This window comes from Dermacentor variabilis, chromosome 3 (assembly GCF_050947875.1).
Source record: "Dermacentor variabilis isolate Ectoservices chromosome 3, ASM5094787v1, whole genome shotgun sequence".
NCBI lineage: Eukaryota > Metazoa > Arthropoda > Arachnida > Ixodida > Ixodidae > Dermacentor > Dermacentor variabilis.
In genome coordinates this window covers 83,835,570-83,861,297 of record NC_134570.1, presented here as the reverse complement: position 1 = coordinate 83,861,297, position 25,728 = coordinate 83,835,570, and the positions used below count along the sequence as shown (strand labels likewise).

General features: G+C 45.5%; 1 protein-coding gene across 1 annotated transcript in view; it reads right to left on the bottom strand.

Moving 5' to 3' along the window:
* Nucleotides 1-25,728, bottom strand: part of LOC142575987 (uncharacterized) — a 195,090-nt gene that overhangs the window by 105,619 nt on the left and 63,743 nt on the right. Inside the window, exon 6 of the mRNA XM_075685854.1 lies at nt 11,926-11,978. Coding sequence (XP_075541969.1) covers nt 11,926-11,978 — 53 coding nt within the window. The remainder of the gene's footprint in view (nt 1-11,925; nt 11,979-25,728) is intronic.

Genomic DNA, 25,728 nt, shown 5'->3' with positions numbered 1-25,728 from the left:
GAAGCCAGAAAACCTTCGAAGCAGTTCGGTTGGCATTGGCACCGCAACCACGTTACGTGAAAGACGCCACTCATAAATTATATAGGATTGATCAACACTTAAGGAAAGTTAATTTCTGGCCTGGCGGCAGTATTCCTCCGCTAAACTATCTGGGGCTCCAAGCGTGGTGTGATCCTGGACGTTGTTTCAATATCGTGCTTTTTGTCAAGTAAAGTAGGAAACTTCTGGTCTCTGCAGAGCCACTAGCTCATTAGGATCCAGGAGAATATACGGTGATAATTACCAATGCGTCCCCTATCGTCTGGGCGCAGTTCTTGCACAGCGGGTATTGATGTGCGATGAGAAACCGTTAGCATTTGAGTCTCGCAGCTTAGCAACAACCCAGCGGAACCGCAGCAAGCTGGATGGAGAAGGCTTGGCCATTGAGTTTGATGTGGTGGGGTTAAAGCAGTGTTTGGCAGGTTATATTTTCGAGCTTACAACTGATCATGAACCTCTCCTGCGCCTCGTCGTTGAAAACAAACTGATTCCTGGGTCGTGCTCGCCACAATAAATGCGCCGGTAGCTTTTCCTGTGGCACCACGCATGCAGATTGAAATACAGGCATGGTGGCCAGAGTGCCCACGCAGATGGACTGAGCCGCCTTTCGAGTACTACGGGTGAATGGCAGGTCAAGTGTCCACTCGAGATATTTATGATCTAGGAATGCTGTCCAAGAGTGTTGTTGGCAAAGAATATAGTAGCGGCCGTAATCCGGGGACCGACGCATGCTTGACAATGCTTCGGGAAGGGTTGTGAACTAATAAACTTCAGGGTCTCGTAAGATCTTTCTGAAGAGGTGAACGGCGAAAGCCAACTCTTCCTCCTCTTGTCATTCGCCTCTTTCTATTTGGCTCTTCTCTTTGTCTTCTATATTTTAGTCATTACTGCTCACGACAAAGCATTTTTATTCATTTGCAATCAATTGTGGTCTTTACAAGCCGTAGTTGGACATATTTGTCATTTCGTAGTGCTCAGAAGTCAATATAAGTAATTAGTAGTCATTTTAGTCATTACAAGTAATTAGTAGTCATTAATAGTCCTTATTAACTTCTACCAATCTCTATTATAACGTTATCATTCACTGACTGTCACTATCAATAATTTTTTATTCTTTAGTCTGTCTTCATATGGCGTGATGACGCTTTGGCGGACACATCGGCCGTCAGGTCTGCTGACACAAACATCACCATGAGTCTAGAACGGCTTCCGCCTTAAAAAGTGCTCAGCAAGGGAAAATTTGGAGGCCGATTCTAAATAGCTACGAAGAGCTGTGTGCTCAGAGCTGCTGCATTTTGCTAGGAAACCGAGTAGTCATCTCCACGTCGTTGTAAGTTGAAGTACTGTGGCTGTTGCATGAAGGACATCCGTGGGATTGAAAAATAAAGTTCTTGCGCGCAGCCATGCCTGGCGGCTAGCGGTAAATGACCATGCTATGGCCGCACTGCAGGCGGGCTGCAATCGCCAAGAGAAGCAGCGAACTTAGAAACTAGCACCCGTGAGGTTATGGCCTTTCCAAAAGAGGCCGTAGCCTCGGACTTTTGAAGATTTTGCTGGATATTTGAGAAGCAGTTGCTCAATAGAAAATTTTAGAATTGGGGACGCAAGCAGCTTGGGGACCCAAGAAAATTGCGGGCCTCTAGTGCGCATGCGCAGAATCCGAGCCACTCTTGGGTACTTGCGTTCGCGTTGACGTAGACCCAAAAATTGAAAACTAGCGTGGGTCCCCAGGTCGTATTGAGTCTTATAACATCATACTGAGCTCGTAGTACTAACACAGTAATTACGTTTATCACATCTAACTGTGTGCCCTTTCAGCTCAAAAATGCATTCAGTTTGTTTTCACTTCTAAGAAAAGCTTGCCTTCTTTTTTGCTTTCAAGCGCACTCTTAATTTCCCCACTGCGGCGTCCTGAGCGCTAGATCCAATACTGTCTGCGTTTGACCCAATTCTCAAACTCTGATGCTCCTCCAAACACAAGAGCAGCCTATGCAACGCGGCTTGGGGAATTAGAGTTTTTAGTCCCCAATTCTAAAGCTCTCTAATTATAGATTTCCTAGCGTATTAATATAGAATAAACTCTTCTCAGAATTTAGCCCAGCAGCAACAGGTACAATAGACTGCGTGTGGAAAATGCTCGGCACACGCGCCCTCCCAGATGTGATTATCTGATAATGGAGCGGCATCGCCAATTATTAATAGAAGAGTTTCTTGTAGAAGGATAGCATTAAACTAATATTGGTTCGTCCATAGGACCTAGCGTCCAATGGAGCAGCGCAGCGAGCAGTACAACTCCTCAGGCAAAAGCTCAAGAAGGCCGAGTCCGGTGACCTGCAAAACAGCTCAGCAGGGCTTTAAGTTCCCCTTCAGTGAAAGGGAGGGGGCATAGTAGGGCGGATACCTGTATAAGACGCGCACTCACACACGGATATATATATATGTATACATATATATATATATATATATATATATATATCCGTGTGTGAGTGCGCGTCTTATACAGGTATACATATATATATATATATATATATATATATATATATATATATATATATATATATATATATATATATATATATATATATATATATATATATATATATATATATATATATATATATGTGTGTGTGTGTGTGTGTGTGTGTGTGTGTGTGTGTGTGTGTGTGTGTGTGTGTGTGTGTGTGTGTGTGTGTGTGCGTGCGTGTGTGCGTGTGTGCGTGCGTGTGTAAACGAGACACAAGGAAACTAAGGGGCGCAATCCTAATTAGTTGTATATAAAATGCCAACAACACTGATATCAAGCTAGCATAGGGAATGCTACTTGATGTTCGCAATGGAATAAAGAAATAAAAATAAATGGCAATGAAAGTGGATAAACAAAACTGGCCGCAGGTAGGTAATTAGTTATATCTTCAAGGACTAACATTAGGAGAGTTAGGCAGCGCCCCTACTCGCAGCCTTGGCAGCGGATGTGGAACATCCTTTCGGCCACAGGCGTCACGTTTACGGGAGCTTTTTTGGGTGAATGCACCTGGTCAATAAACCCACACATGCATCCTGAAGGCAACGAGCTACCAGATTCGAGACTCTCGCTATATCATGAATAAGAAGAAAGGATGCTTAGGGTTCCGATTCTTACTGGTCACATCATATGAAGCCAACAAACAACGACACCAAGGACTGCACAGGGAAAACTACTTGTACTTCTCAATTGATTTGGAGAAATGATAAATACATAGAAATGAAAGTGGATGAAAAACAAGTGGCCGCAGGTGGTCTACGAATCAACGTAATTCACAATGCGCATTCGATTTCCTTATCATTTTTTTCGTTTCATTATTTCAACTAAGAACTACGAGTAATTTACCTTATGCGGCCAGTCGTGTCCTTGCTTGTTCGCTTCTTATCATATGACTAACAAATGGCGCCCCCTACATTTCCTTTCTTCTCATTATTTACATAGCGAGGGTCGTATTTGACGAGTTGCCTTCACCCAAAAAAGTTCACATCATCCTGACGCCTTCGGCACAAAGGATGTTAACATCCGCCGCCAAGGCCATGAGTGGTCGCGCTGGCTAACACTCCCAGGATTACTTCTAGTAGACAAACAGAAACACCTCAGAAGGTGAATGGGAAAATGGCAGTGCGGTAGCTTCATGGTAAGAGCATCGAGCGCATAATGCAAAGACGGTTTGCTGCAACCACAAGTAGTGTGGCCAGCCCCTATCAGAAGCATACTTTGCTCTTGCGAACGTATATTCGATATTTATAGCGATTGACGTCTGTGTTACATCGCATCGCACGAGCAAGAGCATGTGTGGCGTGCCAGTTCTTGTTGCGTGCGTATTTCACGTGCGTTACATTGCATAGCAACAAGCTGCTTATGAAAGCGAGAGCGCACGTGCCACATTGTTCCATTGTTCGCACTGGCAACTAGGACTTTGACACGCTGTGCATGTTACACTGCTGTCCATTTAGGATCAGCCTACGTAGCGCACTGCTTTGCTTGTAGCAGTAAGCGTTTGTCGACATTCAGATACGTTGTTCCTCTTTCTAGTTCCGGCAGGTCGTAACGGAACAGCGAAGGATTTCGCAAATGTTTAATGAAGAAAATGTGCAAATTTATTGCCGTATTATACCATGTTTCCTGGTGGCTACTCTTATCTTGCATATAATCAACAGTTTAATTAGTGTAAAAGTTGCCAAAACTTCCTACAGAACCTGTCTCACACTGAATGTCGACGTTAGTGCGATTAGCGTAGAAAGAATCTATCGATGCTCCGCATTGCAGCTACAGCAGCGCTCCATGTATTACGCCGTGTGTGTGTATTTCACTCCCGTGCTTCCTTCTGGACATGCTGCGTCCTATAGCGGCGTCGCCGCAAAGTTCACGCGTCATGTGTGTGTAAATATATAATTCCGACAAGATTCTCTCAATATTATGACGAGGGTGTGATTCTTGCCAGCACCGGATAATATTTAAAACCTTGGGGCCGTTCGGCGAAAGCTGCATCAAGTTCCTTCATCCGTCTAAAAAAATATCCCATCATGTCTTACCGGCCAGAGAACCTTCTTCATATTGCTGCTGCTTGTGCAAACAAGCTAAAGCCACGTCCACAATACCTTTTTCCACCCTCTAAGAAAAACCCTGAATAAACGAGGGTAACTGGGCAGTTAGTCCTAAAAGAGCGCCTTGGCCCTAAAAGGGACTAAGCGAACGAACGTGCGTGCCGTGTGCATATTTCGTAGAGTAAGTGTTTAGTCCTTGTTCGAAAAGGGAGCAACGGGAGGACGAAGGAGAATGGTTACTCCCCATGCACTCCGCTGCACTTCGGAGTGATGCGGCGAAAACGGTATTTATTTATTTATTTATTTATTTATTTGTGAGAGCTTTAAGGCACGTAGTTGTACCTTGCAGAGGGGAGGGTCGAGAATGCATTCCAAGTGTAAAAAACACAGGATTTGTTCTAGGAATGTACAGTGCTGGGAACAAAAGGCATATGAAAAAACTAGTAATGTATTCATAATAACCAAAAAAGAGACTTCCGTAATATGAAAATACAGAAAGAGTACACTTTACCAAGCAACGAATGTTCACGAATATGTACGTAATTAAGTCATTTGCCACCACACATTATTTCATGTTGATTACTGAATTCTTAGAAAGAGTGGGGTCACTGATGCTTACTAATGATTATACGTAGATTATTCCAGTCGAATGAAGTCCTACGAAGGAAAGGTTGTGAGCATGCGACGGTGTTATGACGGGGAACGTTAACTTTATGTACCTCATCAGGACAAGCTGAATACTAAGGCGCAGTGTGGATCCAAAGGGGGCGAAGAGATATGTTGCGGTAGTAAATTTTATGAAAAAGGAAAATGCGTGAATAAATTCTGCAAAGGAGATAATAATAGGATTTGAAGGGTACTCTTCATTAATGTAACACAAGCAGTGTGATGGTGGTCGACTAGGATGAAACGAACAGAGCGATTTTGCACTGATTCTATTTCGTTAATTAATGTGACCTGATGAGGATACCAAACGGATGGGGCATATTCTAATTGGGTGCGGACTTAAGTTGTGTACAACAGTCGTTGTAATAAACAGGTGCAAGCGAAAAAGTTCTCTTCAAGTATCCTATTGAGCGTTTAGGTTTAGATATTAGATATTGTGCATGCTGCTTCCAAAAAAGTTCGCTATTTATATGAATGCCAAGATAACGGTAGCATGTAACAGATTGAAGGGGGCAGACATTGAGGGCGTAGGTAGGGCAAGTTGTGTTAGAACGAGAAATCCACATAGATTTGTATTTATTAATAGTAAGTTCCACGCACCAATTGAGACACCAATTACATATGTTGTTCAAATCAGATTGAAGGGTAGTTATATCAAAGGCATTAGTTATTTTTCGATATATAACACAGTCGTCAGCGAATAAACAAATTTGTGAAGAAATCATCATCATCATCATCAGCCTAGTTACGCCCACAGCAGGGCAAAGGCCTCTCCCATAATTCTCCAACTACCCCGGTCATGTACTAATTGTGGCCATGTTGTCCCAGCAAACGTCTTAATGTCATCCGCCCACCTAACTTTCTGCCGCCCCCTGCTACGCATCCCTTCCCTTGGAATCCAGTCCGTAACCCTTAGTGACCATCGGTTATCTTCCCTCCTCATTACATGTCCGGCCCATGCCCATTTCTTTTTCGTGATTTCAACTAAGATGTCGTTTACCCGCGTTTGCTGCCTCACCCAATCTGCTCTTTTCTTATGCCTTAACGTTACACCCATCATTCTTCTTTCCATAGCTCGTTGCGTCGTCCTCAATTTCAGCAGAACCCTTTTCGTAAGCCTCCAGGTTTCTGCCCCATATGTGAGTACTGGTAACACACAGCTGTTATACACTTTCCTTTTGAGGGATAGTGGCAACCTGCTGTTCATGATTTGAGAAGGCCTGCCAAACGCACCCCAGCCCATTCTTATTCTTCTGGTTATTTCAGTCTCATGATCCGGATCCGTGGTCACTACCTGCCCTACGTAGATCGCTACCTATCGTAAACTGCTGTTCTCTTCCGAGACTGTTAAACAATACTTTAGTTTTCTGCAGATTAATTTTCAGACCCACCCTTCTGCTTTGCCTCTCCAGGTCAGTGAGCATGTATTGCAATTGGTCTCCTGAGTTACTAAGCAAGGCAATATCATCAGCGAATCGCAAGTTGCTAAGGTATTCTCCCTCAACTTTTATCCCCAATTCTTCCCACTCCAGGTCTCTGAATACCTCCTGTAAACATGCTGTGAATACCATTGGAGATATCGTATCTCCCTGTCTGACGCCTTTCTTTATAGGGATTTTGTTGCTTTCTTTGTGGAGGACTACGGTGGCTGTGGAGCCGCTATATATATCTTCCAGTATCTTTACATATGTCTCATCTACACCCTGATTCCGTAATGCCTCCATGACTGCTGAGGTTTCGACTGCATCAAACGCTTTCTCGTAATCAATGAAAGCTGTATATAAGGGTTGGTTATATTCAGCACATTTCTCTATCACTTGATTGATAGTGTGAATATGGTCTATTGTTGAGTAGCCTTTACGAAATCCTGCCTGGTCCTTTCGTTGACAGAAGTCTAAGGTGTTCCTGATTCTATTTGCGATTACCTTAGTAAATACTTTGTAGGCAGCTGACAGTAAGCTAATCGGTCTATAATTTTTCAAGTCTTTGGCGTCCCATTTTTTATGGATTAGAATTATCTTAGCGTTCTTCCAAGATTCCGGTACGCTCGAGGTTATGAGGCATTGCGTATACAGGGTGGCCAGTTTCTCTAGAACAATCTGACCACCATCCTTCAGCAAATCTGCTGTTACCTGATCCTACCCAGCTGCCTTCTACCTTTGCATAGCTCCTAAGGCTTTCTTTACTTCCTCTGGCGTTACCTGTGGGATTTCGAATTCCTCTAGGCTATTCTCTCTTCCACTATCGTCGTGGTTGCCACTGGTACTGTATAAATCTCTATAGAACTCCTCAGCCACTTGAACTATCTCATCCATATTAGTAACGATATTGCCGGCGTTGTCTCTTAACGCACACATCTGATTCTTGCCTATTCCTAGTTTCTTCTTCACTGTTTTTAGGCTTCCTCCGTTCCTGAGAGCCTGTTCAATTCTATCCATATTATAGTTCCTGATGTCCGCTGTCTTACGCTTGTTGATTAACTTAGAAAGTTCTGCCAGTTCTATTCTAGCTGTAGGGTTAGAGGCTTTCATACATTGGCGTTTCTTGATCAGATCTTTCGTCTCCTGCGATAGCTTACTGGTTTCCTGTCTAACGGCGTTACCACCGACTTCTATTGCGCACTCCTTAATGATGCCCATGAGATAGTCGTTCATTGCTTCAACACTAAGGTCCTCTTCCTGAGTTAAAGCCGAATACCTGTTCTGTAGCTTGATCCGGAATTCCTCTAGTTTCCCTCTTACCGCTAACTCATTAATTGGCTTTTTGTGTACCAGTTTCTTCCGTTCCCTCCTCAAGTCTAGGCTAATTCGAGTTCTTACCATCCTATGGTCACTGCAGCGTACCTTCCCGAGCACGTCTACATCTTGTATGATGCCAGGGTTCGCGCAGAGTATGAAGTCGATTTCATTTCTAGTCTCACCATTCGGGCTCCTCCACGTCCACTTTCGACTAACCCCATTGCGGAAAAAGGTGTTCATTACCCGCATATTATTCTGTTCTGCAAACTCTACTAATAATTCTCCTCTGCTATTCCTAGAGCCTATGCCATATTCCCCCACTGACTTGTCTCCAGCCTGCTTCTTGCCTACCCTGGCATTGAAGTCGCCCATAAGTATAGTGTATTTTGTTTTGACTTTACCCATCGCCGATTCCACATCTTCATAAAAGCTTTCGACTTCCTGGTCATCATGACTGCATGTAGGGGCATAGACTTGTACCACCTTTAATTTGTACCTCTTATTAAGTTTCACAACAAGACCTGCCACCCTCTCGTTAATGCTATAGAATTCCTGTATGTTACCAGCTATTTCCTTATTAATCAGGAATCCGACTCCTAGTTCTCGTCTCTCCGCTAAGCCCCGGTAACACAGTACATGCCCGCTTTTTAGCACTGTATATGCTTCTTTTGTCCTCCTAACCTCACTGAGCCCTATTATATCCCATTTACTACATTCTAATTCCTCCATTGACACTGCTAGACTCGCCTCACTAGATAGCGTTCTAACGTTAAACGTTGCCAGGTTCAGATTCCAATGGCGGCCTGTCCGGAGCCAGGTATTCTTAGCACCCTCTGCAGCGTCACAGATCTGACCGCCGCCGTGGTCAGTTGCTTCGTCGCTGCTGGGGACTGAGGGCCGGGGTTTGATTGTTGTAGAAATATTATCAGGTAAATCGTTAATATATATTAAAAATAAAAGAGTACCAAGGAAACACCCTTGTAGAACTCCGGATTCAGTTGAAGCCGCGTTTGATGCGGAGTCATTACAACAAATTGGGAACGAGACGAAAGGAAGGATTGGATCCAGCTGAGTACTGTCCGCTCAATATTGATTGTTCTCTATAAATCGTGAGTAGTACGACGTTCGTCCACTGTCTACTGAACTGCATGCAAAGCAGTAGTTTTCCTCCTCGCTAGAAAATTGTGAGAAATGTGAAAGCTGGAATGCGAAGAGGCATGCCATTTGGGCGCACACCATAAGTGAGCGATACACGTTAAACGCGCAAGTCATTGATAAACTTCTTGGTAAAGAGTACCATTCCTTTCGTTCCGAGGAAATTGCAAATTTAACTGAAGCGACATGTAGCTCAAACAAGACACGCTAAGCGATAGAGAAATCGGCCTTCTTTGTCGTCTTGGCTGCTCCGTTTGAGCTCGCTGCACGTATACATCACGTAGTGCCTGAGTTTAAATCACCTTAAGAATAATCGGGCAGGCTTTATTCTGCAGTCGTTTACGGTTGCGAGCACACTCAACATTAGGCTTTTCCCCCATAGCACGCACAAAATGCAGAGTTGCTTTTACATTGCTGCACCTGCGTCTCTGTATCCTGTCCTGTCCACCGACCAATTGTGGTGTACCTACAAAGGTACATTTTATCCAAATTACACTACACCTAAACAAGTTTATGACGGACTCTATATACAACCGGAATTATACCCCATTTTGGTGAGGTGCCTATCCTTACCACCCTTCTAAAGTGAAACCAACATTTGCACACACAGTATGAGCGATGCCTTTTCTGTGTGTGACTTTCATTGTGCTCTACACTCTCTGACTCGGGTGAACATCGGGTTGAATGCTACTGTAATAACTACAATGAAAGAAAAAAAGACCTCTCGGTGTAAAGTAGCTAGAGTACCTGACTTGTGAACGCGAGGACGTGAGTTCCAATCTTGCTTTCGGTCACCTTCTTTTTCTTAGCTCAGTAATTTTTTTATCACGGTATGAATGCTCATTTCATTAATTCCACCTTTGTGGAGGATCGGAAAGAATGACTGTTACTCCCACGAGAAGGATCGAAAAAGGCCAACTGTTAGTCCTCGAAGGAGTAACCGCATAGGGACTAACAGTCCATCTCCTCGCACTTACCCCATAAAGGAAGTAATGGTTAGGGCAGATCAGTTCCTCCCCTAAAGGAGTTACCTCAATACCCCATTTTACCCTTTTTTTAGAGTGTAGGCAAACACACTGGTGCCTCAGGTAAAGCTTTTCAAATCCCAATACGATGTTTCTCAGCCTGAGAGCTGGACAATGTTTTGCATAGCATGTGTTCCCACAATGCGCGGGATCTGTATACTTTTATTTCGCTCCAATTCCGCCTCAACGATTGAGTGGAAATCTGTCTATGCGCGTTGAGCGAAACCTGAAAAAAAAAACACAAGGAAAAGTAAATATTGAGCGCTATCTCGAGATGTAATGCGTAGTTATTCCACAGCCAAGCTTGAGCGTCCAGCCTTCTCGCGCCCTTAGCGAAAAAGGATAAAACATAAGGCACAATTAATTATTATAGATGGCGCATTCCAACTAATCAAGACAAACTAACAAGTAAACAATAATGTAGTTCTTTTTATCAAGCGAAACGGGTCTGTGGCTACCCTCCGCAAAAATCAAAGCGACGAACAGAAAACGCCTTGCGGCAAAGCAAACATTCTTGGAATGCTGTGTAGCTCTCAAGCTAATATAGGTATCTTAAAAAATTAGTGAAATTGGCCGCGGAGACGAATCTATCATTACCCTTAGTTTAATTTACTTCTCATAATGTGTAATATCACAGTGAAGTTGTAAATATTACAGAATTCCCCTCTGCTGTCAATACATGGGCATCTACGGAGGGAGTATGGCTACAGCAAATGGCTGTATACCTTGATTTATCAAAACTATCCCGAAACAAATAATGTGGCAATTAGCCGCTAAGAAGACTGTACCATTACGCCAAGTTTCATTTCCTTTTCATAATTACGTAGTTCACAGTGAAGTTGTATATACTGTGGAATCCCCTTCTGATGTCAATACATGGACTTCTAAGGGCAAGAAACGAACAACCCCACGTTTGTCCGCTAGAATAAAACTCAAGTCCTTCCAGGTTTTATTCTGTTAATTACCTATAAAGTATTCTGAATCGAAAATTACGAAAAAACGTGTTTTGTCTCGGGCACTTCTTTGAACTGCACCCCAGTCAACGGATATCGTCAGTCGCGTTGAGGTTCGGTTTAACGGTCACCTGGCCTCAACGGCGCTCTGTCGTAGCTGCGACTGCTGTGCTGTGTGCTTTAACAATTCGGTATACAGTGTTACACTGACCCCAAAGTACCCACGATGACGCGCAAACGTTCGTGTATAGATTTGACGCTAGCCAAGAACGTAACAGGCGCCATCACACAGCAATTGGCTGCGTATCACAGCAACCACAAGGCCATTGGCACTCGCGTGACAAGATAAAAGTAAAATAAAGAGACAACAGACAACACGACAAATGATTGTGTATTCATTTGTATTTCGCATAAATCACATATCGATAACTATATGTATGGTCGCATACCAACATAACTTATAGCACTATAGCAGCTTTCATAGTCAACCACCTTCACAGGGTCTAATGGCTCCTGCATTTATTTTTATCCTCCACTATGAGATTTCGTCACTTGTGCACTATCATGTTATGCAGCCTCAACAGAAGACAATAAAGAGAATACGCTCAAATTACTCATGGATTAGGAGTGCCATGAGTGTTTGTGGACGATATTCAAGCGAATCCTTGCTCTTTCTCTGGCAACCAGCAGAATGGCTAACCCTTCAGCAAAGCGCGTGAGCCCATTGCCTGGCATCGTCCTGTTCGTTTATTAATGGGAGTGCTGTAATTGAGGACGCACCTGCAGCCTTGAGGGCACGCAGATACTTTTCCTGTGCTTGAAACAAGAGCGCACTGCAAGGAAAGAGCAAATAAACAGTAAATTATATTGATAATTAAATACTAAACACCAGGAACTTCCACTGCGTAATTTTAACTCGCCTACCAGTCTATGCATGTCGTTTCTGTCTTTCAGCTTAGTGCTGCATCAAGTGGCAGCTTGCATACGCATTATCGGTTTTCCTTAATGGTTGCCAAAATGTGAAAGCACTACATTTGTGTAAAGTGGCACTTCATTAGTACTGCATAGAAAAAGAAACGTTGCAAAGTTTAGTTGTGTATAAAAAAATGCATGGACGCTTCTTTACCTTTACTGCACACTAAATTTTTCTGTGTTGAAACCATGCTTTGAAACCTCCGCAATTGCAGTTTTTATTACAAGCTTCGGTTTCTCACTTTCTAGCAAAGCAACCTTGTTTGCCCACAACTAGGCGTTTCCTTCTCTCCCCTCTCCTTTTTGTTGTCTGTCCCACCAGTGTCGCATCATTGTCGCAGCACCGCGTTTATACAATGGTTGACATACATTAGGTCCAAAGCATTAAAGTGTTGTCGCTGTCTGTGACCTGCCAGGGGAGTGGCCACTACATCAACGCGCACCAGGGAATCGAAAAAGTAAAAATGCGGTTATGGAAAAACGGCGTTAAGCTTCGCCGCCACCCTTCGTCACGATCTAGACGCCGGCGACCTCGCATTGTAGCTGTCATCAAAATGACGCCATTGGAGCTTGAGCCCGATTTGTCTCAGATGAGCCCAGACCTCTTGCAGCACGCAGCAAGAGAGAGCCAGCTGACGCTTTCATGTTCAGGACACTCGGCGCGGTCTACACGTCCCGGACGCTCCAACGGAACTACAGCAAACACGCTCGCCACCAAAGCAAGGGCCGTGGACGCCAGCGCGCACATGTGCGGCGTTCGCAAAAAATAATAATAAGTGGCAGTGAATCTAGAAAAAGCAAAGGTGGAGTCTCAAATAGAGGCGTTGCGCTATGAGGGAGAGGCATCCACCGTGGAAGCACAGACTAACGTACTGGAGGCTGAGGAAGAAGAAAGCGAAGTGCATCACATCTGTCGGGCCGCTCGCAAGAGTCCGAAGACAGCGTTTAACACTCGCCCGACTTCGTGCTTAACCAAGCTGTGTTGTGAGTGAATGAGTGAGTGAGTGAGTGAGTGGGTGAGTGAGGGAGGGAGTGAGTGAGCGAGTCAGTGAGTGAGTGAGAGAGTGAGTGAGTCAGTGAGTGAGTGAAAGAGTGAGTGAGTGAGTGAGTGAGTGAGTGAGTGAGTGAGTGAGTGAGTGAGTGAGTGAGTGAGTGAGTGGGTGAGTGAGTGAGTGAGTGAGTGAGTGAGTGAGTGAGTGAGTGAGTGAGTGAGTGAGTGAGTGAGTGAGTGAGTGAGCGAGTGAGTGGGTGATACAACTTTATTGAAGAAAACAGTGGATTGTGGGCTGGGCCTAGGCCGCGCCAGGGGTGGTGCAGAGACGCTGTCTCCCAGCCGCCTCTTGAGCGCGCAGGATGGCCCATAGATAGCCTTGATTTGTGAGCTGATCAGCGCGATTTTCCACCGCGCCTCAAGCTGTTGCGCGGAGACTGCATTTTTATCCTGTACGCGTGCGCATTCCCATATTATATATACTAGGGCGGCCTGTTCTGTCCCACATAGTTTACACAAGTCATCTGGGTACAGTTCGAGGTAGATGCCATGTAGGTGAACCGCGTTGCGGAAAGTTCTGGTTTGAAGTCGCCTCCATTCAACCACCTGAGATCTTTTTAATTTGGAGCTAGGAGGTGGGACTCTGCGCCTCAATTTTTGGTAGAAGAAGGTGACCGTCACAGAATCTGAATATTCTATCCCTCTCCTTCCAGGCCTTGCCGCCAGTTCCTGGACAGTACGGCCAAATATTTAGTGCGGCGAGACCTTTTTTTATATTTAGTACAGAAAGACCTCCCAAATTTCGAGATCATGGAAGCAACTTTTCAAGGAATGGTACGAAGTCTACATTTATACCCCAAGAAAGAACTTATCCTGTATTAAAACGGCTGGGATTCGGATCGTCAAGCTACACGAAAAGGCTCAAGTCAGTCCATCTCGCCAAACCCGAAGCTAGTCTAAACCTTGCTTTGGAAAGGCTTGAGGACTGTTACAGTGTACCATAAATTATAGAGGATGGCCTTCCTAAAAGGGTATAAAACTGTCCCAGGCTGCCGGACAAGGACACACACAAGTTGCGAGAACTGGGAGACCTGATGCTGGAACTAGCGTGAACGAAAGCGGACCCTCACCTCCCCGAGCCCAGCCACATAGTTACCGACAGATAGGAGTACCGCATTGCGGAAAAACTGCCGCCACGTCTGCAAGAAGCGTGTATTTCCAAGGGTTCAATGTATAGGCAAGACCGTGGCGTAGCCTTCCATCCGTTTGTCTTCTTGTCCGAGTTTACACGCGGCCATGCGAAAGGGAAAAAATATACAAGCTTCACACTCAGCTCCGCAAGTAATACTGTCCAAAATTACCAGAAAAATGAAAAATCGGCAATAAATGAACACAACGGGAAGACAACCATTTCTGTTTCTCTCCCCGATGTTGAACTTTGCTCAGACACACCACCTTCCACAGTACGCAAAAAGGTGTAGAACCCGACAAAATATGGCCGTTTGCGCAAGAAGCCGCACCATTTGCAGAAATGTCGAGCATTTTGGGAGAACCATTCGATGAGCTCAAAGCGATCTTGAAGTAGCTTAGCTTGTGCTTTAAAGTTGAAAATGTTGAATGACTAGTGATAATTCCGCGAAGGTCATTAAGATTATTGTCACATGCGCAGACTATGGGAGTGACAAATGTGCTACAGCACTTCACTAGTAGAGTCCCTACGATGTGTATCACGAATCCAAACATGACAACAAAAGCGGCAAGCTGAACTGCGAGATGCAGGTGCCTGATGCCTTCTGAATGTGCTCAGTAGTGCGTGGAAGTGGCTACGATGGCATCTGCTGCTTTGTAGACGTGAACCACGCAAGTCGGCCTCAAAACAAAGTGAGAATCTATGCCATCCTCGATTTTAAAAGCAAGGACAGAATTGCTTGATGTTTTCGGGCTAAATGGCTGAAGGCATCGATGGCGTGGAGAAGTCACCACTGCCAACCCTGAGAGAGTGCTATAAGCTGCTGGAGAACAAGAACAAGATTTTTTAAACCCGACGTTGCAAGGCATCGCGCTCGCCTCAAGGCTATAGCTTTACTAATACCCGGAGTTGACTCTAATTCTGAAAATCTTCCTTTGCTTGGCAGCGACATTTTGAGAGTTCATAAAGTCTGCCAGCAAAGAAATAGACAGGTTGATGTACCCGCAGCATAAGAACTCTTACTTGCGTGGGTAATAGTAGGCAATGTCTGCGTTTACGTCGGCGCACGTCGACTGTGTCAGGAACGTCAAAACCAATGTACTTGAAAATGATCGCCCCTCTCTCACAAAACATTTCCGAAGCCACTACCTAACTAAATAAAACACGCTAAATCACAGTGCAAGCGGCCTTCCCGGCTAGGTTTCCTCTCAGCTATACAACAATACAAGACCACTCATGATGTCGCAAGACAACCAGACTTTTCTTTCTGCGGAGGACATGAAGCTTTTGAGAATCATGAACACTGAGTACTACAAGAATGAACCTGGCACGGGGTGGCACCCCTACCCTTTTCGTTCTCCGAGACAGCCGCTTCCTAACAAGAGGCTAACTCAGATTCGTCTTGCCTGCTTGAAACGCATGCTCGAGAAGCAACCACAAGCATTGGTGCATTTTGTAGAATTCATGAAAGAAATGTTCAAAAGTGGCCATGCTGAAGAACCTCCACCCATTAAAGACGTCATAGACTGCTATTACCTTCCCAGCTTTCGCCTGTGCCAGCCACAGCAGCCAGGTGGAACTAGAGTTGTATTTCATTCTACTGCACAGTACAAGAACACCTGTTTGAACAGCGTTATGCTCGCTGGACAAGATTTGGCGAATGGTCTGTTAGGAGCGCTTATTTCATTCTGGGAGGTTGTTGCAGTGACAGCGAATATTCAGCATATGTTCTACTGCTTGAGCGGGGGGTAAGAATATAGCTACAACCTACGGTTGCTGTGGTTCCTCAACGCTGACATTCACAATAACGTTATAGAGTACTGGATGACGGCGCACGTTTTTTGGTAACAGTCCGACGCCAGCTGTTGCAAACTATGCCCTTCAGAGGATATCACGCGAAGAGCAAGAATAATTCGGCACAGATGCTAGACAGTTTGTGGAAAGATATTTTTAAGCTGACGAATGACTGAACTGCATTCCCACGGATAAGATACTCTTAATGCACTAAAGCACACGCAACGCATGTTAGGAGATTCGAACTTTAGGCTGCACAATATCACTTCTTACACCACTGCAGTGATGGAGGCGTTCCCAAGGGACGACCGCGCAAAGAACTTGAAGGATCCTGACATAGGCATCAATGCCCTCCCCCCTTGCAGCGCAGTCTGGAATTCTGCTGGGGGCGGAAGAGAGACGTATTCACCTTCAGGGTTGCGAAACAAAAGAGACCATTCACAAAGCGTGGCATCTTGTCGACCGCGAACATATTGTGTAACCCTCCAGGATTTGTTCGCATCTTTACATGGGCGTCGACGGAACCCTCACGCACTACAGTCTAGGATTCTGCTGGGAGTTCAAGGGAGACGTATCCACATTCAGGGTTTTCATACAAAGAAGACCATTCATATGGCGCGGCGGCTTGTCGACCCTGAGCAGCTTAGGTGACCCTCCAGGATTTGCGGCTCCCGTCACCATCAAAAGAAAGTTTTTTCTCCATGACCTTATCACAGAGACATGTGATGAATATGACCCACTTACTGATAACAAGCAAAAAAGAGTGCGAAGACTGGAAGGATTCCTTGAAGGGCCTTGAAGATTCACGTGCGCCTGTCACGCACGTGCCCGCCTAGCTACATACGACCCGTCAGTAGAAAATCGGACATAGTGTCAGACGCATCAAACAAGGCAGTCGTCGCTCTGGCGTATCTGAAGATCACGGACCAAAACCATGCGTGCCATGTGGAGTTTAAATGGGGAAATCTAAGCTAGCACCACGTCCTGAGCACACTGCTCCCAGGCCCGAGCTCTGTGGCGCAGTGTTGGACGTCGAGCTGGCAGAACTCACCGAAATAGAAATGGATGTTATGTTGGACTCCATAAAATTCTAATGTGATAGCAAGGCCGGCCGCAGCTATATAGATAGACATAAAGAGGTTCTTTTTGTACGCCAGCAACCGCGTAGAACGCATTAGGAAATCGAGTGGGGCGGATCAGTGGCACTATTTTCCGACTAGTATTAATCCTGCAGAACTCGGAAGAAGGTTCGTACCCGGAACGCAGCTTCGGGCGTCGGGCCGGCTGACTGCTCCGAAATTTTTACGACACCATGAAGAGTGTTTATAATACATTGGTTCTGATCTTGACGCCGACGTGAAGCATCAAGCTAGTAGCCTTGCCACTACGGTGAACATGAGAGTACATGACAGTTGTAGGTTCGGGTGCTTCTCGGGTAAGACCTATTTCATGCATTCGATGGCAGTTCTCGTACGTGCGGCAAGCAAGTTTCTCAACAGCAAGTCCGTTCAATGCCAATGGTTTACTGAATCGGACTTGAACATTTGCAGAACACCTGGCTCGAGCAAAGACAATCATAATTCGTTCAGTACAGCGTGAGGCATACTAAGAAGTTCCTAGATCAGGAGAACATCATCCCATTCTCTAGCCCACTGTGCAAGCTCGATTCATGGGACGATGGCAAGGGACTGCTGAAAATCAGCCGTCGTCTAAAGGAGGCCCGGTCTATGCCCGTTGTCATCCGTGTACACCACGATGTTCCCATCTTACCCGTACGGCGCATCACGAAGAGGGCAGCACCAAGGTCGACACCTAACCGAGGAGGCGATCCGATAAGCCGGCTTTTCAATCATTGGGGCTAAAGGTTGGTTATCCCCGTACATAGATAAATGCGTTGGATACTGCAAGCTGAGGGGCAACTAACAAGTGCAGAAAATGGCAGGCCTGCCAAAGGAGCGGCTTAGTATAAAGCCCCTTTCACCTACAGGGATATTGATGTGTCTGGACCTTGGGAGGCGAGTGCACGTCGCACTAGAGGTGGTGAAGGCCATAGCAAGCTCTGGGCAGTGCGGTTCATGTGCAGGAGTGTACGAGCAGTTTATATCAAAATCATGCAATCCACGCATGGCTAAAAGAATATAAATGCCTTGAGAAGATTATTTGCCATTAGAGGCGCGACAAAACAGCTACGTTCTGACTGTGGCACAAATTCTATTGGGGCGAGCTCAGAGCTGTAGCTCAATGTGGGTGGCCCGGACAGCGAAAGTGTCCACACATTTCTCAGGAACTTGGGATGCAGTTTGGTATTTAACGCTCCCCACGACTCTCACAGGATTGGGGTCTGGAAAAGAATGATCGACGTTGCCCCTCGCATCTTAGCTTCCGTATTGTTAAAACACTCCCCTGCCGCCTCACCCACGAAGTACTCGTGATGTTTCGGGTTGAAGTTACGGCCTCCATGAACGCAAGGCCTCTTATGCCAGTCTCCATAGACGTAGAGCATTGATACACACTGACTACAGCAATGCTCCTGACCCAAAGGACTGGTGCGAACATTCTGAAATATGGTGTCTTTGACTGTAAGTATTTGCATAGCTGTGATTTCGGTGGCGCCAGGTCCAATGGCTCACAGTGTCTTTCTGGTGCCTTTGGCGGCGTGACACTTTCACTGCGCTTCAGAGTCGCCGCATGTGGCAGGTCCCGAGGCGGAATAGTAAGCGTGGTGACCTACTGCTTCTCAAGGGCAAGAACGTTAACCGAAGCGAGTGGCCTTTGATACGTGTTGTGAAAAACTTTCCCAGTTTGGATGAGAATGTGCGAAAGGTTGACGTGACTTGTCCCCGGCTGGTGATGAAAACTGTCCTTAAAGCGCACGAGGACTGATGTAGTGTTCCGTAGACTGCGTAGTTTTGCCTTGTGGTACGAGGCTGGGAGTGTGCTGCAACCATGTATTGCTTCTATACGTGATCATGACTCATTTGTAAGTAATTTGAAGCGCAGTTTTACGCATGTTGGGTAAAAGCAGAATTTTATGCCTTTGACGCATTGTAAGTGTATCTATATGCTTTGTACGGAGTGTTATTTCTTTTCATCATGTGTGCAATTCTCTTTCCTTTTTTGTTTTTATATTTTCTTCTTGTATTCGGTGATTTTTATCACGATGTTCTATATTGCTTTTCCCCCCTAATTGTGTTTGAAATATCCTGTTGTTGACCCCCCCCCCCCCCCCTATGTAATGCTCATAAGGGCCTTTAGGGTGTCGGAATAAAAAAAACCGCCGCAATTTCGGTTTCTGTTACAGGTTTCGGTTTCTCTCTTTTTAGCCAAGCAACCTTGTACGCCCATAGTTTCGCGTTCTCTTCTCTCCCCTCGCTTTTTCTTCGCACCGGTGTTGCATTAATTATGGCGGCCCCTCGTTTGCGCGATGGTTGACATCCATTAAATCCAAAGCATTTATAGTGGTGTCTCCCTCTATGATCTGTCGGAGGAGTGGCCGCTACATGAATGCGCGCCATGGAGTCGGAAAAGCTTCGGTTACCCTTTCTCGGTAACTTTACTTCCAGGGAGTTCATAACTATGACATGAAGGTAGCAGCGTGCCACTCGTTCCCAGAAATCAGAAAGCTCAAGAAATAACTGGAGGATACAAGTGATGTTATTGTGGAAATATATGTTACTGTTGCAGAGCAATAAGTGTCACTGAAGCGAGCCTTCAGACAAGGAGAGTTGTCTACGTCATTGCAGCAAGTGCTTAGTGGAGTAGTGTTTACGCACAATTCGCGTGTTTTGCCCCCCAGTCAATTCGGTGCAGGAGGTCCATCTTTAGAGGACGGTGCAAAATGTTGCAGTTAAAAAAAGGTAAGTGTGTGCTCTTGATAGCGAGGGGAAGTTAGACGCACTGCTGCATCTTCACTCAAATATATTTTGCAAAATCAAAAGAGAATCTATATGGCAAAAAAGCGTTGTCTATTCCATAGGCCTAGCTTTCTTAGGAAAGAGGAACTAAGAAAATCTAAAAGTGCCTAAATTTTGAAAAATTATCGATTACAAATGATGGGGGAAAATGCTACGTGCATTCGCACACACATGCCTAATATTTGCTGCGAATACTTAAATAACGGGCTCCTCAGAAGGAAATATGCCCGGCAGAATAAGTCGACGTAGCTTCTTGATGTTGACATTCAACATTTGAAACATCGTAAATACCCATGCGTGGTTGGAACGAAGAAAGACATTTAAAATCACTGTACATTTCCCCTCGCTCACTCTAAACTGTTCAATATATTATTTATACTTTTTTACCTGGCGCGTGTCCAATTTTTGTTACATTCTATCTCTGGGATCCGCCGTGTTCAATACTAGAACACAGCGTCTAAATTTGGCCACCTACTTTTGACGGCACGAAACTGACTGCGCTGAAGCGGGAAGCCGAGGGGAGGAATGCAAGGGAAACTTTGCTTAGATGTATGAATGCTGTGTTGGAAAGCATATATTAGCTTTTTAAGGATATTTAAGAACAATACGTTGTTCGTTGTGCAATCCCTTAGAGAACCTTGTCCTGCGTTCCGCTGACCTTCGTCACGGTTAAGTAACCCACAGGTAGCGGTGCCGGATTGCTTCGGCTTCCCACTCCCTCAGCTCGGGATGTTCTTCTTGCTCTCGGTTATCCTGGTCTCGGGCGGCTCTAAAGTTTAGTTTATAGTCCGGCGTTATAGGCGTTCAGGCGACTGTCGCTCGACGCCGGGCGAGTCCGGGTGCGTTGACTACGTCCGGTTACGTCCGGCTGCGCCAGTGCATCGAACCATCAGTCGAAGTATAGGCACTGTTGTTCTCACCAAGGTGACGTAAAGTCTGCGCGCACTTACGCTACATCGGGCTATATTTAGCCCTTAACGGCTGGATTGGTGTGCCACAGCAAACCCTTTCACGTGCGAGTTCTCGCCGCCGCTCGTCGAAGGCAGCCAGTTAGTTACTCGGGGGACCGCACAAGGCGTGGCTATCCCATCCGCTTTCCGATATTGAACGAAAACGAAGCTGGAGCAGCTTGCGCGAAACCTTTTCCGGCCCTTTCCCTTCCCGGCGGAAGCGAAATGGCTCTGATTGGCCGTGCGCGCGGGGTGAGCACGCGCCTATGCAGCTGTAATCCTTGCTTATGACTCAAGCATGGGCGCGGGCGCAGCTGTCAACTGAAAAAAACCGCCCTTTGCCGCAGCTACTTTGCTCTCGGAGCAACAGTTTTTTTTTTCGTGAACATGAGAACGCCACTTGTGAGCCAATGCAAGCTTCGCTTGAAAAATTCGGTAAGTGGCGCATCTCTAGGCGTAGCACAGGTGGCTATATCGACGCCCTCGTTATAGATGTAGTGTCGCCGGCAGCTGGAAGTGCACCAATTCCTCCTCCGTTCTCTTAACCTCACTATACTATACTCATTTCATTTCTTCGGAACACTCTCACCCCATCATTTGATTCGATCGCTGTATTGTATCGTTGCAAGAAAGCTAATGCATACAAACACGTAAAGGCAGTCGTATCCGGACGTCTTCGGTTAGGAGTAAGATGGGAAATAAAATAAAAGAGGGTCAATTCACGCCTTGTCAAAAGTTGAGGAAGGGAGATCGAAAACTGATTAAGAAAGAGGATTAGAATTAGGGTAATGCATGTTGCCCAAATGCGCATGCGCTTTTCTATCCGGCACTGCGGGATGAAATACTCGCACAATTGACCACGAATGTTGCTAATACATGAGCTACTGCTGCACAAAGAAAAACAAGTTGCCTTGCTGAAATTTTCGTTTCAACGAAAATTTTTACTCATATAATGGTAGTCTAGCTATTGAAGCCTCCACCTATCTTTGAAATTCTCTCGTGTTCGAGGTATATTTGGGAAAGTGCCACAGTCACAGCGCGAGTCATCTTCCCTTGACCGCAGGGTGATCAGTAACGCCTTACTGGACAACTTTTTTTGCTGCTTACTATTATAAAAGCAATGGAATGCCTGGCGAAAGACGCGACAGGCACAATGAAAGTAAAGCAATAGAAAAGATAATTTGATGATGCACTCAATTTAATATTGCAATAAGAATTAGGTATGTTGAAAATTTTCAACATAGTGCACATGTGCCCTGATGTCTATAAAAGGAGGAAAATGAGGTATATTAGGCTTTCATTTAAATATCTTCAAGAGGCAAGCACACTATATGTTAGCATGATCGAAGAGAAACGAATTTATGTCACTCGGTAAACAAGGCTTCGCTGCAAACTTTAAAAAAGTTACAGTATTCTAGGAAGTTTACATAGCTGTTACTTTCGTTCACATATTGCACAGTGGCGCATTATAGTAACGTAGTCTTATTATTACCATGATTCAATTGAAAGCGATCGTTTGGTCTTGTAGAGCAATTATAATATCAATGCTTATGCAACCACTCGTTCAGATTCCTCGCATCTCGGACAGTCGCACTGAGACGATTTCGAGGAACAAAGGAACCAGTGACGAATATGAGTCGCGAAACATGAGTAAGCTTGTATAAGAATTGGGAGCCCAGACGTTAAGATCGACAAACAAAACGTTCAGCCTCGGCCCACCAGTATGGCTCTGGTTTGAGAGCCAGTAGAAAGAGCCTACGAGCTGGAGCAGTACACGGGGACGCTCAAGCCCGTTGGTTGCCAAGCCTGTTGGCCACCAGGGAGCCACGGAAAAAGAGCTTGGAACTGATGTATAAACATCACCTGAGCTACACTTCTATATCCAGTTATAAATAAGGACAATGTGCCTCAGAAAGGTTGGCCAACGTTTCGATAGGAGTACATATCTTCATCAAACACAGCCTCGTCATCCTCGGCTTGTTAGCTTTAACGGGTTAGTAGAGTGACGTCACTTGCGGGTGTTGTAGGCAGGGGATGGTTGTAATTTCATATATTCCATTTATTATACTCTTTCATATTTTCACACATGTATGAACTGTACGACGCCTTTTCCCATATACACCTGCCCCTGCCCGCTTTCACTCACGCCATCCTCCTATTTGTTATTCCGGTTCCGGCTCCACCCTCAGCCTTGTTTTTGTCAATGTTTATACTTTCTTTTAACACCCTCACCAACACATTCTCAAGTCCAAGATGCCAGGATACCTTTCTAGGAGCCCCAGATATACAGCGTGTCGCCACATCTGTATACCTGTGACGAGACCTATGTTGAGCTACTGGGGCTAACGCCCCTTGAAAGACCAAGCCGCGGACTTCCAGCTACCCCATGCATTGTATCCCGGATTCATTGTCGCCTTTTTAAGTCCTTCAAAATTAGCCAACGCAATGCTGCTACGCTACTCAAGTCATTCTTTCAAGTGAAGTCTTCTTTGGTCTATTTTGTTACTGGCGCACTGACCGGCTGATCGGCTCTTCTGAAGCCACTAAAGCATATAGCCAATTGCACCTCTGAATGCTCCCTAACCTCTCGCTCCCCCAACACCCTCCTATGCACTTAGTTTTCTTTTTCTTGTTTCTTTTCCTCTTGGATCTATCTTTTCTTCTTTTTAAGATACCCGCCTTCCCTCTCTCCCGCTCTTGTCCCCTCGTCTTAGGAACCACGCTTACAAACAGTCAGGTGACAGCGCTAGTTTTCTTTGCAGTCTCTCCCTTTACAACCAGCCGCCACCGACAACAAACGCAGGTGACGTCACTCTACTAACCCGTTAAAACTAACAAGCCGAGGATGACGAGGCCACCTTTGACGAAGATAGGTCCTCCTATCGAAATCTTGGCAAGTCTTTCTGAGGCACCTTATTCCTGTTTATAACCTTTATACCAAAGTGTGCTATTCCATCTGTCAGCACCGTTCTGATTTTGGACGTATATCCAGGAAGTTCTCGCCCTATGTCGTAACGTAGACGGCCAGGAAATTAATAAAAAATTGACTGCCCTTCCACTTCTGTGAAGAGGGGCGCAAGCGGAGCTTTAAAGTGGCTGCAGTCACGGTTGGGGTAATGCTCGTTTAAAACGTCGAATGCGTTTCGTCATTGTTAATTAGAACGAATTCCACTGACGACAACCGCGTTGTGATCAAACAACAACCAATCAAACAAATGGCAGCTGGCCCCGAAGTACTGGTCGAGAAACTCGCAATTAAATGTGACCGTTGCACCGGAAAAGTTAGCGCTTGCGTTGCCGATGCTTCTCACTGTTGTTGTTTTCGGAGTAGACTCCGAGACGGCGTTGTCGACGTCCTTCTGCTTCACGTTCCCTCAGCTTGGAATTCGCACCTCTTCGTTGATGTTTTGCGCCGGTTTGGCTCTCCCTCCGCTCAGGATTCGCGGATCTTCACTGTCGTAATGCCTCGGCTTCGCGCTCCCTCAAGGCGATGTCGGCGCGTCGACGACGAGCCCTTTCGCGAGCGAGTTCCTCAACGCCGCCTGTTCTTCGGCCGAAAGCATGGCGCGCGGCTGACCCATCGCAGCTCCGATAGTGTTCTGACGCGAGAAACACTCATTCCTCTCACGTTACCTATACACAGGGCTCCTATTGGTGGGGAGAATCACGTCAGTAGTGCGGTGGCGCAACAGGATTCTCCGTTCAACAGGTCTATTGTTTGTTTTTTATTTTATATAGAAATCACTTCATTTGCGAAGCTCTGAAAGCAGTTGGTATGTTAACGTCACATCGCAGGCGCAGGCTACCTTGTACAAGCATCACTTGAAAAATTCGGCAGAACCCATCTGTCGATGAATGTCGAGGTTATTGCGACCGGTAATGGAAGCAACGTAGCGCCACACCATGCAACTACCACATAGACGCGGCATGTTTGGGATCTCTATAGAGCCGGGAGCCTGTCTGGCGCTTCCCATTGGACACACTGCGTCATTCAGCGGCACTGTTGAGAAGCCTGCGCGCAACGCTTCAGCAGACAAAATTCAAACAAGTGTTTCCCTCTATATATATACAGTTAAATTGACCTTTCTGCCAATGAAGAGGGGTAAATATTAAGTGACATTGAGTTACCCAAGTTCACGCCAAGTAGCTTCACAGAAGAGCGGAAGATACATACTCGCTTATTCCTAGTCACCCGACTTTGTTTGTAAGATATACATTGAAAAACGGTACATGCTATTGGCGCTTATTTAGTGGTCCAATTTGGCATCAGATTCTTTGAAGCGTGGTACACACGAAATGACACATACCCAGTACGCCGAGCTTGCATTAAATAAGTTCATTGAACAGTGGCACACACGAAGTTGCGAAAAATGGCGGCAGAACTCATACCATGATGAATGTCGATGGTAATGCGTTAGGAACGCATGAAAAAATTATTACGATATACGTGGAAGATCCGCAATAGGATTATAAGGCATGCCATAATGGGGAACTCCGGAAATTTCGACCACCTGGGATTTTTTGAACGTGCACCTAAATCCAAGCACACGGGTGTTTTTAGATTTTCGTCCCCATCGAAATGCGCCCACAGTGGCTAGCATTCGATCCAGCAGCCTCTTGCTGCGAATCGAGTCCATGGTGGCAGCATTTCGATGAAATCAGTACAGTAACACAATATATTCTCAGCGTGGAAGCCAGTTATGTAAAAGGCGTGCATTACAGCGTGGCTCCTCTTTCACACTTCCTTAAGGACACTTGGCGCCATCTTGCGCC